The 14541-nt window shown below is 44.6% G+C and overlaps 1 protein-coding gene across 5 annotated transcripts in view; it reads left to right on the forward strand.

The window, feature by feature from the left end:
- PRMT7 (protein arginine methyltransferase 7) overlaps positions 1-14541 on the forward strand; it is a 59026-nt gene that overhangs the window by 36614 nt on the left and 7871 nt on the right. For all 5 annotated transcript variants that reach the window (XM_057492834.1, XM_057492833.1, XM_057492835.1 and 2 more), the window contains 7 exons: positions 897-1138; positions 1360-1540; positions 11304-11431; positions 11843-11978; positions 12911-12994; positions 13375-13422; positions 14100-14189. In XM_057492834.1, coding sequence (XP_057348817.1) covers positions 897-1138; positions 1360-1540; positions 11304-11431; positions 11843-11978; positions 12911-12994; positions 13375-13422; positions 14100-14189 — 909 coding nt within the window. The remainder of the gene's footprint in view (positions 1-896; positions 1139-1359; positions 1541-11303; positions 11432-11842; positions 11979-12910; positions 12995-13374; positions 13423-14099; positions 14190-14541) is intronic.

Genomic DNA, 14541 nt, shown 5'->3' on the forward strand with positions numbered 1-14541 from the left:
AAAAGGTGGTCCAGACCAGGTCTCTAGGGAGGCCCCTCTGTGAGGATGGCAGGGGAAACAGCGGTGAAAGGGGCAGTGGGGGAGAGCAGTGCTTACTCAGAGCCATGTCTGGAGACATTCTTGATGTCACAGCTGAGGTGCGGGTGCCACTGTCACCTTGTGGGTAGAGGCCAGGGGTGTTGCGAAGCACAGAGGAGCCCCTATAAGACAGGATCATTTGCCCAAGAGGTCACTAGTGCTGAGGCAGAGAAACCCTGCACTTGTCATTTCTGTGCGGCAGCAGCTGGGAGTGTCCTTTTTATGGCTTGTCCACTTGCGCCTGATGTGTAGAGGGTGTTGGATGGATGAATGAGGTAGGAAGGAAACTGGATGAGGGTCCGCAACCAAAGCTGAGTGAGGAGAGGGCTTGGGAGTGCCTGGTGAGGCCGAGAGGTCTGGTCAGTTGAGGGTGGCACTTGTGCAACAGGGAGGTGCTGGGGAGAGCTGCACTGAAGGGAGGCTCTGAGCTGAGTGCCACAGTTACTGCTGAGCAGGAGGCTTGGACTCCTTCAAAGCTGGTGTGGGAGTCAATCAGCATGGCAATTAAGGTTTATTTTTGAATTATTTAAGAGTGTCAGGTCCCTGGGAACTTACCTGACATAAATCATTTTTGGTATAACGTGTGTTCTTTTTAAAATCTAGTTCCTTTTTTTTTTCCTTTCCCAAGGGCATTGGGGCAAAAAGAGTTATCCTAGAACCATCCAAAAAACTGTCCTCATGGTGGTTAGGTGTTAGCTGTCACTGACGTGGACTCTTATTAAGGAATGTACCTCTTTTGACTGATGGGAATTACTGTCGGTCAGCATACCTGGTTTATTGTTTTCTTGTGTTTTTTTTTTTTTTCAATACAAACTTAGGAGAATTGTGAGGCGGTGCCTCACAGAGCAACCATCTATGCGCAGCTGGTGGAATCCAGAAGGATGTGGTCGTGGAATAAGCTGTTTCCCATCCGTGTCCAGACCAGCCACGGAGAGCAGGTCATCATTCCTCCCGCGGAACTGGAGAGGTGCCCTGGCGCGCCATCCGTCTGTGACATTCAGCTGAACCAGGTGTCGCCCTGTGACTTCACTGTCCTCAGTGATGTGCTGCCTATGCTCAGGTACCAGGAAGCCAACCAGGATGGTGAGACTTTAAGACATTTGGTAGAAAGGGGTCTTTGGAAGTCCTTTTTGAGTGGGAAGGAAACCTGATGTCACCTCCCTCTGAAGGCAGGAGTCCATTGCAGATAAGTCTGATGGCTGGTAAGGTCACCATAAAAGCTTAAAGATGGAGCGTGTAAGCTTTAAAAGTTTGCTTAAGTTCCTGAATGTTCTTTCACAGTGTGGACTTCAGTAAGCAAGTCAGTAGCTCAGCAGCCTGCCATAGCAAGAAGTTTGAACCTCTGGCATCTGGACGAGCTCAGGTGGTTCTCTCGTGGTGGGACATTGAAATGGACCCTGAGGGGAAGATCAGGTGCACCATGGCCCCCTTCTGGGCACACTCAAACCCAGAGGAGCTCCAGGTAAGAGGCAGGAGCCGAGCATATTTCATGTAAATCAGGAAACTTGTCATCCAGTTTTGATCACAGGTTTATTAGGTAGATTTATAAGAATTTAGAGACAGTAGAAAGTGTGTTAAAAAAGAGGGTTTATTACAATAAAAAGCAAGGCTAGCTATAGTAAGATATGAGATAGATGTCACAGGCCAGGTTCATGGTCAGTGCCAGTGGACACTGAGCCATAGGAGAGCTTTGGTGTGCTCACTGTCCCATGTCCTGGCACAGCCACTTTTAGGTCCCATGCACCCTGCCCCTTGATTAATCCTGGAGACCTCAGACAAGCTTGGAAGAGAGAACTACAACCAGTTTTATTTTCTCTAGCCTCAAAATCTAACTTCTGCAGCTCAACAAAGTGGGTAGACAGTGTGAACTACTGAAATGGAAATAGAGATTTACTCTTTCAGTGTTAAAAACTGTTAAGCCTCACTCATAAGAGCACTTAAATAAGAGCACATTTAAATTACAGTGAGGTACCATTTTTCACTTATTGGTAAGTAAAGCTCAGAAAGTTTGGTAGTATACTGTTGACGGAGCTGTGGGGAAGAGCAGAACACTCATCAGAGCACCCATGGAGATGAGGAGGCCCAATCTGTCACCACGGAGGGTGACACCGCCTCTAGATGTTTGGGCTCTGAATATTTGCATATGTGTAGAATGGCGTGTGTGGCAGGATGCTGACTGCAGCCCTGATTTAATAGAAAAGACTGGAACATCCTAGAAGCCACCAGGAAGGGACTGGCTAAGTCCTTATCCTACATCCATGAGAGGGTGAGGCAACCTTCTATGCCTTGATGGGGAACAGTCTCCAGGGTGCATCATTACGTAAAAGAAAAAATGGGGCAGAACATTGTGTGGTATGTGAACGACAGTGTTACTGAAAATAAGAATATATATTTATGAGTGTATATGTGTGGTGTATGTGTATGAGGAAATCCTTGAAAGAGTTCACAGAAATAGGAGACTAAGGGTGGAAAGGAAACTTCTTTTTCTCCGCATTACTCTTGAATGTTCTCTTTTTTTTTATACTTTTTTTTTATTTTGGTATCATTAATCTACAATTACATGAGGAACATTATGTTTACTAGACTCCCCCCATCATGAAGTTCCCCCCACATACCCCATTACAGTCACTGTCCATCAGCGTAGTAAGATGTTGTAGAATCACTACTTGTCTTCTCTGTGTTGTACAGCCCTCCCTGTGCCCCCCCCCCCAACATTATACATGGTAATCATAATGCCCCCTTTCTTTTTTCCCCTCCCTTATCTGTCCCTTCCCACCCCTCCTCCCCAGCCCTTTCCCTTTGGTAACTGTTAGTCCATTCTTGGGTTCTATGAGTCTGCTGCTGTTTTGTTCCTTCAGTTTTTGCTTTGTTCTTAATACTTCACAGATGAGTGCAATCATTTACTTGTCTTTCTCTACCTGGCTTATGTCACTGAGCATCATACCCTCTAGCTCCATCCATGTTGTTCCAAATGGTAGGATTTGTTTTCTTCCTATGTCTGAATAATATTCCATTGCGTATATGTACCACATCTTCTTTATCCATTCATCTACTGATGGACACTTAGATTGCTTCCATTTCTTGGCTATTGTAAATAGTGCTGCAATAAACAGGGGTGCATATGTCTTTTTCAAACTGGGCTGCTGCATTCTTAGGGTAAATTCCTAGGAGTGGAATTCCTGGGTCAAACGGTATTTCTGTTTTTAGTTTTTTGAGGAACCTCCATACTGCTTTCCACAATGGTTGAACTACTTTACATTCCCATCACCAGTGTAGGAGGGTTCCCCTTTCTCCACATCCTCGCCAACATTTGTTGTTGTTTGTCTTTTGGATGGTGGCCATCCTTACTTGTGTGAGGTGATATCTCATTGTGGTTTTAATTTGCATTTTTCTGATGACTGGTGATGTGGAGCATCTTTTCATGTGTCTGTTGGCATTTGAATTTCTTCTTCGGAGAACTGTCTGTTCAGCTCCTCTGCCCATTTTTTGATTGGATTATTTGCTTTTTATTTGTTGAGGTGCGTGAGCTCTTTATATATTTTGGATGTCAAGTCTTTATCGGATCTGTCATTTATGAATATATTCTCCCATACTGTAGGATGCCTTTTTGTTCTATTGGTGATGTCCTTTGCTCTACAGAAGCTTTTCAGTTTGATGTAGTCCCACTTGTTCATTTTTGCTTTTGTTTCCCTTGCCCGGGGAGATATGTTCATGAAGAAGTTGCTCATGTTTATGTCCAAGAGATTTTTGCCTATGTTTTTTCCTAAGAGTTTTATGGTTTTATGACTTACATTCAGGTCTTTGATCCATTTCAAATTTACTTTTGTGTATGGGGTTAGACAGTGATCCAGTTTCATTCTCTTGCATGTAGCTGTCCAGTTTTGCCAGCACCATCTGTTGAAGAGACTGTCATTTCCCCATTGTATGTCCATGGCTCCTTTATCATATATTAATTGACCATATATGTTTGGGTTAATGTCTGGAGTCTCTATTCTGTTCCACTGGTCTGTGGCTCTGTTCTTGTGCCAATACCAAATTGTCTTGATTACTGTGGCTTTGTAGTAGAGCTTGAAGTTGGATAGCGAGATCCCCCCTGTTTTATTCTTCCTTCTCAGGATTGCTTTGGCTATTTGGGGCGTTTTGTGGTTCCATATGAATTTTAAAACTATTTGTTCCAGTTCATTGAAGAATGCTGTTGGTATTTTGAGAGGCATTGCATTGAATCTGTAGATTGCTTTAGGCAGGATGGCCGTTTTAACAATATTAATTCTTCCTAGCCAAGAGCTTCGGATGAGTTTCCATTTGTTAGTGTCCTCTAATTTCTCTTAAGAGTGTCTTGTAGTTTTCAGGGAATAGGTTCTTCACTTCCTTGGTTAGGTTTATTCCTAGGTATTTTATTCTTTTTGATGCAATTGTGAATGGAATTGTTTTCCTGATTTCTCTTTCTGCTAGTTCATCATTAGTGTATAGGAAAGGAACAGATTTCTGTGTGTTAATTTTGTATCCTGCAACTTTGCTGAATTCAGATATTAGCTCTAATAGTTTTGGAGTAGAGTCTTTAGGATTTTTTATGTACAATATCATGTCATCTGCAAATAGTGACAGTTTGACTTCTTCCTTGCAAATCTGGATGCCTTGTATTTCTTTGTTTTGTTTAATTGTGGTGGCCAGGACCTCTAGTACTATGATGAATAACAGTGGGGATAGTGGGCATCCCTGTCCTGTTCCTGATCTTAGAGGAAAAGCTTCCAGCTACTCGCTAATAAGTATGATGTTAGCTGTGGGTTTATCATATATGGCCTTTATTATGTTGAGGTACTTGCTCTCTATACCCATTTTGTTGAGAGTTTTTATTATGAATGGATGTTGAATTTTGTCAGATGCCTTTTCAGTATCTATGGAGATGATCATGTGGTTTTTGTCCTTCTTTTTGTTGATGTGGTGGATGATGTTGATGGATTTTCGAATGTTGTACCATCCTTGCATCCCTGGGATGAATCCCACTTGATCATGGTGTATGATCCTCTTGATGTATTTTTGAATTCGGTTTGCTAATATTTTGTTGAGTATTTTTGCATCTATGTTCATCAGGGATATTGGTCTGTAGTTTTCTTTTTTGGTGGGGTCTTTGCCTGGTTTTGATATTAGGGTGATGTTGGCTTCATAGAATGAGTTTGGAAGTATTCCCTCCTCCTCTATTTTTTGGAAAACTTTAAGGAGAATGGGTATTATGTGTTCTCTGTATGTCTGATAAAATTCAGCAGTGGATCCATCTGGTCCAGGAGTTTTATTCTTGGGTAGTTTTTTGATTACCGATTCAATTTCTTTGCTGGTAATTGGTCTGTTTTGATTTTCTGTTTCTTCCTTGGTCAGTCTTGGAAGGTTGTATTTTTCTAGGAAGTTGTCCATTTCTTCTAGGTTTTCCAGCTTGTTAGCATATAGATTCTCATAGTATTCTCTAATAATTCTTTGTATTTTTGTGGGGTCCATCGTGATTTTTCCTTTCTCGTTTCTGATTCTGATGTGTGCAGATTCTCTTTTTCTCTTAATAAGTCTGGCTAGGACCTTACCTATTTTATTTATTTTTTTCAAAGAACCAGCTCTTGGTTTCATTGATTTTTTCTATTGTTTTATTCTTCTCAATTTTATTTATTTATTTTCTGATCTTTATTATGTCCCTCCTTCTGCTGACTTTGGGCCTCATTTGTTCTTTTTCCAGTTTCAATATTTGTGACTTTAGACTATTCATTTCAGATTGTTCTTCTTTCTTTAAATATGCCTGGATTGCTATATACTTTCCTCTTAAGACTGCTTTCACTGCATCCCCCAGAAGTTGGGGCTTTATGCTGTCATTGTCATTTGTCTCCATATATTGCTTGATCTCTATTTTAATTTGGTGGTTGATCCATTGATTATTTAGGAGCATGTTGTTAAGCCTCCATGTGTTTGTGAGCCTTTTTGTTTTCTTTGTACAATTTATTTATAGTTTTTTGCCTTTGTGGTCTGAGAGTTTGGTTGGTAGAATTTCAATCTTTTGGAATTTACTGAGGCTCTTTTTGTGGCCTAGTATGTGGTCTATTCTGGAAAATGTTCCATGTGCACTTGAGAAGAATGTATATCCTGTTGCTTTTGGGTGTAGAGTTCTGCAGATGTCTATTAGGTCCATCTGTTCTAGTGTGTTGTTCAGTGCCTCTGTGTCCTTACTTATTTTCTGTCTGGTGGGTCTGTCCTTTGGAGTGAGTGGTGTGTTGAAGTCTCCTAGAATGAATGCACTACATTCTATTTTCTCCTTTAATTCTGTTAGTATTTGTTTCACATATGTTGGTGCTCCTGTATTGGGTGCATATATATTTATAATGGTTATATCCTCTTGTTGGACTGACCCCTTTATCATTATGTAATGTCCTTCTTTATCTCTTGTTACTTTCTTTGTTTTGAAGTCTAATTTGTCTGATACTAGTACTGCAACACCTGCTTTTTTCTGCCTGTTGTTTGCATGAAATATCTTTTTCCATTCCTTGACTTTTAGTCTGTGTATGTCTTTGGGTTTTTGGTGTGTCTCTTGTAAGCAGCATATAGTTGGGTCTTGCTTTTTTATCCATTCTATTACTCTGTGTCTTTTGATTGGTGCATTCAGTCCATTTACATTTAGGTGATTATTGATTATTGAAAGATATGTACTTATTGCCATTGCAGGCTTTAGATTCGTGGTTACAAAGATTCAAGGGTAGCTTCTTAACTTGACTTAACTCTCTTATCAAGCTATTATAGACACCGTCTGATGATTCTTTATTTCTCTCCCTTCTTATTACTCCTCCTCCATTCTTTATATCTTAGGTGTTTTATTCTGTACTCTTTTGTGTTTCCTTTGACTGCTTTTGTGAGTAGTTGATTTTATTTTATGCCTTTATTTTGTGGTTAGTCTGCTTTCTTTGTTGTGATTTTGTTTTCTCTGTTGACATCTATTTAGCCTTAGGAGTGCTTCCATCTAGAGCAGTTCCTGTAAAATATCCTGTACAGTTCCTTCAACTTGTGTTTGTCTGGGAATTGTTTAATCCCTCCTTCATATTTGAATGATAGTCGTGCTGGATACAGTATTCTTGGTTCAAGGCCCTTCTGTTTCATTGCATTACATATATCATGCCATTCTCTTCTGGCCTGTAAGGTTTCTGTTGAGAAGTCTGATGACAGCCTGATGGGTTTTCCTTTGTAGGTGACCTTTTTCCTCTCTCTGACTGCCTTTAATACTCTGTGCTTGTCTTTGATCTTGGCCATTTTAATTATTATATATCTTGGTGTTGTCCTCCTTGGGTCCCTTCTGTTGGGAGTTCTGTGGGCTTCCATGGTCTGAGAGAATATTTCTTCCCCCAGTTTGGGGAAGTTTTCAGCAATTATTTCTTCAAATACACTTTCTATCCCTTTTTCTCTCTTCTTATTCTTCTGGTATTCCTATAATGTGAATATTGTTCTGTTTGGATTGGTCACACAGTTCTCTTAATACTCTTTCATTCCTGGAGATCCTTTTATCTCTCTCTGCTTCAGGTTCTCTGTGTTCCTGTTCTCTGATTTCTGTTCCATTAACGGCGTCTTGCACCTCATCCAGTCTGCTCTTAAGTCCTTCCAGAGATTGTTTTTTGTCTGTATTCTTCCTCCCAACTTGATCCTTTAGCTCTTGCCTATTTCTCTGAAGATCCATTGGCATGGTTATGACCTTTATTTTGAATTCTTTTTCAGGAACATTGGTTAAATTTATCTCCCCAGGCCCTCTCTTGGGGGCTGTCTGGGTAATTCTGGACTGGACCAAATTCTTCTGCCTTTTCATGGTGATAGAGGTAGCTGTAGGCAGGTAGTGCGTGTGTCAGCTGGGAGAACAAAGTGCTTTCCTTCTTGTTTGTTGCGTTGCCCTTCTCCGCTGCCTGTGCTGGTTACCTGCCCACCTGGAGCAGCCTCTGATTAATCCCCTAAGATGCTGTGGGTGGGGTTGCCACCAGGGTAGCCCAGAGCCCTGCGGGGAGTGGCAGGCATGCCGGGTGTGCTCTCCTGTGAGAACAGTGCCCCTTTGCCCCTTGCCCTGGTTTCCTCTGCCTGCACCAGGCAGCTGTGCACCGGTGGCAGCCTCTGGGTCTGGCCTGGACAGCTGTGCGCTGGGAGGAGATTCTGGGCGGCTGCTGTGGGCACGGCCGCTCTCCGGCTGCTTGGCTGCTGTGTTGGGGCCACGCCGGCTGGGGAACAACCAGCAGGCTGCCTATTGCCATGCGGGTCTTCAGGGGTGCGTTGCCACCCAGGGGGCTGGGGCACCTGAAGTTCCTCAGAATTCCCAGCCTGCTGGGTTGAGTGTGCTGGGACACTTCTGTCCAGCTGTGGGGTCACTGTCCCTTTAAGACTTTCAAAAAGCACTCACTTTTCTTTTGTTCCAGGGACCCACTCGCAGATTTTGCTTTTCTGTTTCTCTAATATCCAGCACACCATTCAATGTGTGTCTGCGCTCCCAGTGCGGATTACTAGAGCTGGGTGTTTAGCAGTCCTGGGCTTCCACTCCCTCCCCACTCTGACTCCTTTCCTCCCAGAAATGTACCCATTTCTGAAGGGAGCTGGGATGGGGGAGTGCTCGGGTCCCACCAGGCTGCAGCTTGTACCTTAGCCCCTTCGTGAGGCACTGGGTTCTCTCAGGTGTGGATGTGGTCTGGCTATAGTACTGTATCCACTGGTCTCTCTTTTAGGAATAGTTGTATTTGTTGTATTTTCAAAAATATATATGGTTTTGGGACGAGATTTCCACTGCCCTACTCACGCTGCCATCTTGGCTCCTCTCTCGTCCTTCTTATCTGAATGTTCTCTTATGTGCATGTGTTACTTACCCCTCTGCACACACACTCAGAGGGAGAAAGTGGGAAAGTGCTTCAGGGCCTAGGAATCAAACTCCCCTCTACCTCAGCAGCCCTGGGCATCGTCCTCTGTGTATCCTGTCCTCCTGTCTCCAACTTGCTTGGCTCTGCTTGCTCACCTTCTTTTGGGGAACTGCTCCCTGACTTACTGCTTAGGCCAACCTCTCTAGGAGTGTGATGGTTGCAAAATTAGCATAAGACTATAAAAATATTAATAGTTTTCATTTGCATACCTTAAAGGTGCTTCTCTATTTTCTCCTGGAGTCCTCAAAGATAACTTGCTGAGTAACCACATAATGCCCAGACTGAGGCTTAGCCTGGAGGGGGATTGGAGCAGGGCCTGGTGTCTGGGCAGCAGTGGTGGGTGCTCAGCCCCTGGTCTCCTGACCGTGGGGCTTGTGACCTTCCTCTACCAGCAGTGACTTTTGGACTGTTAGGAATTGGAAGAGCTGCTAATGAATCTCCCCCGTGACTTCACAGAACTGCCCTTGGTCTGAAATACATCCAGCACATCTCACCTTGAACAGTGGGTTCCGTCAGCAGCTCTTTAGCTTTAGGACCAGGGAGGCTGGCAGGTGGGAAACACAGGATGACAGGGAAGCACTCTGAGAGCACCGAGGGTTGAGGGTCGGGGAAGGCTTCTCTTGTCTTTAGATTAATTTGCATAGTAAGGAATGAATAACAGGTTTTAGAGAACCCATTTTTTTTTTCCTGCTTGTTACTATTTATTTTTTTCTAGAATTTATCATCTGGCTATATTTTCATTTTCTAGCTTTTATGTTCAATTCTTACATCCATGGGAATGTCATTCATCTGCCATTTGGTTAAACTTGAGGCTGGGTAGGGTAGAATGTGTTCCTGAGAAGTGGGGCTGAGTTTTCCTAATTCCTGAAAATGTCAGAGAATGAGCAGGTGGTTGTCTCATCAGAGTTGAGCCAGGCATCCACTTTTTTAGGGCAGTTGTTTGTTTTTTAAAAAGAGGTTTAAGGACAACATGGATGGAGCTAGAGGGTGTTATGCTCAGTGAAATAAGCCAGGCGGAGAAAAACAAGTACCAAATGATTTCACTCATATGTGGAGTAGAAGAACAAAGAAAAAACTGAAGGAACAAAACAGCAGCAGACTCACAGAACCCAAGAATGGACTAACAGTTACCAAAGGGAAAGGGACTGGGGAGGATGGGTGGGAAGGGAGGGTCAAGGGGAGGGGGAAAGAAAGGCGGCATTACGATTAGCATGTATAGTGTGTGGGGGGCACGGGGAGGGCTGCGCAACACAGAGAAGACTAGTGATTTTACATCATCTTACTATGCTGATGGACAGTGACTGTAGTGGGGTTTGTGGGGGGGACTTGGTGATGGGGGGAATCTAGTAAACATAATGTTCCTCATGTAACAGTAGATTAATTATACCAAAATAAATAAGTAAGTAAATAAGTAAATAAATAAAAGAGGTTTAAGGATTAAAAGAATAATAAATCTCATTATATAAAAATGAATCAAAAGTCACCCAGGGTCCTACCACCCCGAAGAACACCTTTTGGTTTTTCCCCACATGTGTGGGCTTTTTCTCAGTGCTTCTGGTCTGTCCTGCTGCTCCATCACCTTCATATTTTTATCATTTTAAATGTCTATTTATGTGTCCATTTCTGAAGTGCTGGACATTTGGGTCGGCTCTGTTTTTTCCTAGTGTAAATAATTCTGTAATAAACGTGTATGTGAATATAGCTTTTTTCTGAAGATAGACTCCTGTATATATATTTTGTAGTATCAAAAAGGATCAACACAACTTATTAAACATTGACTCTGGACCACTGTAAAGCATGTTCCACAATTGAGGGTATTCCAGTTATTTAAAAACGATTTAATTTAAGAGAACAAAATGTAACCATTCATACTGTTTCCCAGCTTTTTATTTTGAAAAATTCTAAGTCCACAGAACAAATAAAAATGAACACCAATAAACGAACAGCTCTTTACTTAAATCAATTCACCAATTGTTAACATTTGCTGCATTTGCTTTCTCCCTTCCTCCCTCCTTCCGTCTCTCTCCACACACATGCACACAGGTGTGCGCATGGGGCTGGGGCTGGAGTCCCCACCCCTGACCCCTCTTGAAGACCACTGCCCTGGGCCACATTGTATCCTCCTAAAGCCAGCAGTGTTCCAGCAAGCTTTGAGGTTATATAAGCCCCTCTGACTTGAGGATTTTCCTAGAAACCATCTGCAGTACACATTGTGGTCTCCCTACAACTGATTTTTGCTTGGATTTTGGCTCTTGGATTAGAAGCATTGCTCTTTTTGCAGCTTGGTGACAACTGATTCTTCATTCCCTGTTTCAGTGGCGGGACCATTGGATGCAGTGTGTATACTTCCTGCCACAAGAGGAGCCCGTCATCCAGGGCTCAGCCCTCTGCCTGGTAGCCCACCACGACGACTACTGTGTGTGGTACAGCCTTCAGAAAGCCAGGTGTGCCTGGAGCTTTGTGGGGTGGGGCACTGGGCCTGTAACGCTGTGGGTGGTATGTAAATTCCCCACCTAAGGACCTTGCCAAGACATGAGTGGACACATCTGTATCTGAACAGATAAAATAAGAGCAAAAGATTGTGACTGGATATATCAGCAATCACATTTTGTGTGTACCTAAAAGAAGCTTCCCTGGTTGCGGGGGTCCCAGTTTGGAACAGACATACATGAGAAGTCTTGAATTGGAGGGCCCTCCAACCTCCAGTGCCCACTTGAGAGCCAGTGCCTAGACTCACACCCTCTATAGGGCCACGGGTGTGCTCCTTTTGGCCCCTCTCAGTTTCACTGCGGCAGGTCTGTGTGCCATGCCCCACGCTCATTGCCCTGTGCCTGCCTGTTCATCTCCTGGCCCAGCTTTGAAAGGAATGAGAGAGTCCACCCAGCACGCCCCGTGTGTGACTGCCAGGCTCACCTCCTCTGGAACCGGCCTCGGTTTGGAGAGCTCAATGATCAGGACAGAACTGATCAATACGCCCAGGCCCTGAAGACGGTAAATGTCTAGCCGCTTGGGTGGTTGTGGGAAAGGAGGAGTTTGTTTCCCCTGTTTCCGGGGCCCTAGCTCATTACTTGATTATGATTGGCTGGTTCTGTTTTCTGTGCTCCCTGGTCTGGTGATGTTGGGTAGGTCACTCAAGCAGAAAACCAGGAAGCTTTACTGGGCTTCCTGGGGGCTTGTTTTCTGCTGCCCCGTGAGAGTCTCCGCCTGGCCCTGCCTTTGTCTCTCTGGACACTTGGCCTTTGTGATCACCAGTAATTCTGGTGGGTGATCCCAGGGGATTAAGGTACCCATTCCTCTGCTGCCTCCTTTCTAAAACTTTCTAAAATTTAAGTCTGGTCATAAAACTTTCCTGCCTGAAAACCTTGCTCCCTGCTGCCAGAGGCAGGGATCTCTCAGCCTGGAGACCACACGTGGGCTTTGGAGGGGGGGGTCTCTTGGACCCCTGGGAGTTGTATACAGAAATGTGCACACGTATGTACTAGCATGCATTTTGGAGGGGGGTGGGAGGGTTCCAATTATTCACAGCTTTTGTCAGAGGGATCTGTGACTTGTAAGGCATGTCACTTGACAGGCCCACAGCCATCCCTTCAGTGACCAGACAGGGAAGAGGCCTGGTGTCATAGACTGGGAAGAGGCCTCTGGTAAGTGGGGCCAGTCTTCAGCTGGGCCTGCTAGAATAGCTTGAGGCTTTCCTGAGGATGATGTCTGGGTGGGGAGACGTGAGTTAGGTATGTTGAGGATGGAGGCTGATTACTACTGGGAGGCAGGCATGATGCATGGGTGGTGGTCGGGGGGGACCAGATTGAACGCTCACAGAGTGGATTAGTGAAGCCAGGGGAAGGGAAACATTTGTCAGTTTGCCCACAAGAATTTCTTGACAGAACTATAAGAAAACCTGTGCTGAGGTTGCTCTCTTCCTGTAGGTGCTGAAGCCAAACAGTGTCTGCCTGTGTGTCAGCGATGGCAGTCTGCTCTCCATGCTGGCCCATCACCTAGGGGCAGAGCAGGTACTGTGTGCCTTTCTGCCAGCTTCCTGTGGGTGGCTCTTGAGTTAGGGTGTTCTGTGATCTAGGCACCCTGTTCTTTGACAAGCAGTTTGCAAGTGCAGCAGCTGTGTATGCAGCCTGCTTGGTTCCGGGGTTTATAGCCTCTGCATGTGGACAGGAGCCAGGTGGTAGCTGTCGCCCTGCAGCTGCAGCTCCCATGTCTAGGTCTGTTCCCTTGCTAGAGTCAGTGCAGACCGTAGCTGCTGTCCCGGAGGTAATGAGCACAGATAGAGTTGATGAGGTGTGTCTCTGCCTCAGAATGATCTTGTTGTATTTTCATCTTTAATTTCTTTCCCTGTTAAATGAATCTCCTGTGACTAATAGCATGGCATTCTTTTTAGGTATTTACAATAGAGAGTTCAGCAGCTTCTCAAAGACTGATGAAAAAAGTAAGTGGTAATTGTTACCAAAATCATGAAGGGACCTGTGGAGACTGCCTTTCTGGGTGTGGGACTGATTTCTTTGAACCATTTTCTGTACCACGGGGACTGGGAGAAGGAGCAGCTTCCAGAGAGAGCTCTCGTTACAGTTGAGGGCTGGCCTGGGCATCCTCTAGGGCTGTCACTGACAGCAGCAAACATTTAGACTCTACTCGGTTTTTTGTGGCTGAAGAAGTATAGGTTTTTTTCCTCACTTCATGTAAAACTAAAAAAAACAAAAATCTTTGTGGTGATACAACTGAGTTTATTGTTTGTTTCTGGGACAGCAGCTCCTAGGAGTCACTGCCCACAGGCTGGCCTGACTGGTTGGTTCCATGATGGTGTTTCCCCGTGTTGCGGGTGATTGATTTTGGGTTCCTCTCTGAAGGATAACCCATCTCCCCCAGAACTACAAGCCTATTGCTAAGTCTGCTGATGTGCCTGGAAGAGAAATTTCTTCTGCTGTTACAACATTTTGTTAGTTGTCTTATCCTTGGTGCACAGGGTACCCCTGGAGGGGAGAGTTTTCACAAAGCAGATAAAAGTGTTGCTGTGGAATTACTGGGCCAGAAAAGTGCAAACAGATAAAACACTTTTGAGATAGTTTTTCTGGACAAAAACAATACCTTTATTGTTTTCTCTTTAAGATCTTCAAAGCTAACCACTTGGAAGACAAAATTAATATAATAGAGAAACGGCCTGAATCTTTAACACCTGCAGACTTGGAGGGTAGAAAGGTGAGTGGCGAGAGCTATGCATTTGCGCTGGCCCTGCTCCGGCCCCACTGCCCCTCTTCTCTGGGCCTGCCTGACAGCAGCTCAGGACTCCCCACTGTTGAGGGCGTGGGAGCTGTCTGCAGAGATGCCTGATGAGCACTGTGCTTGGACTGCTCTGGGCTCTGCCTGGTCCCTGCTCCTTCCGGTGGCTCTGCTGGGATTGAGCAGCAAATGGTGTCCTCTCTGCCTTTCCCCTTCACGACCCTCCCTTCCTCACTCACCCTCCTGCTCATGCCGTCCCACTCATGTTGTCCTGCCGCAGTTGGCTGTGCGTGTGTCCCTGTGTGTGCACCTCCTCAGCTGCTCCTGACAA

This window comes from Manis pentadactyla, chromosome 15 (assembly GCF_030020395.1).
Source record: "Manis pentadactyla isolate mManPen7 chromosome 15, mManPen7.hap1, whole genome shotgun sequence".
Taxonomy (NCBI): domain Eukaryota; kingdom Metazoa; phylum Chordata; class Mammalia; order Pholidota; family Manidae; genus Manis; species Manis pentadactyla.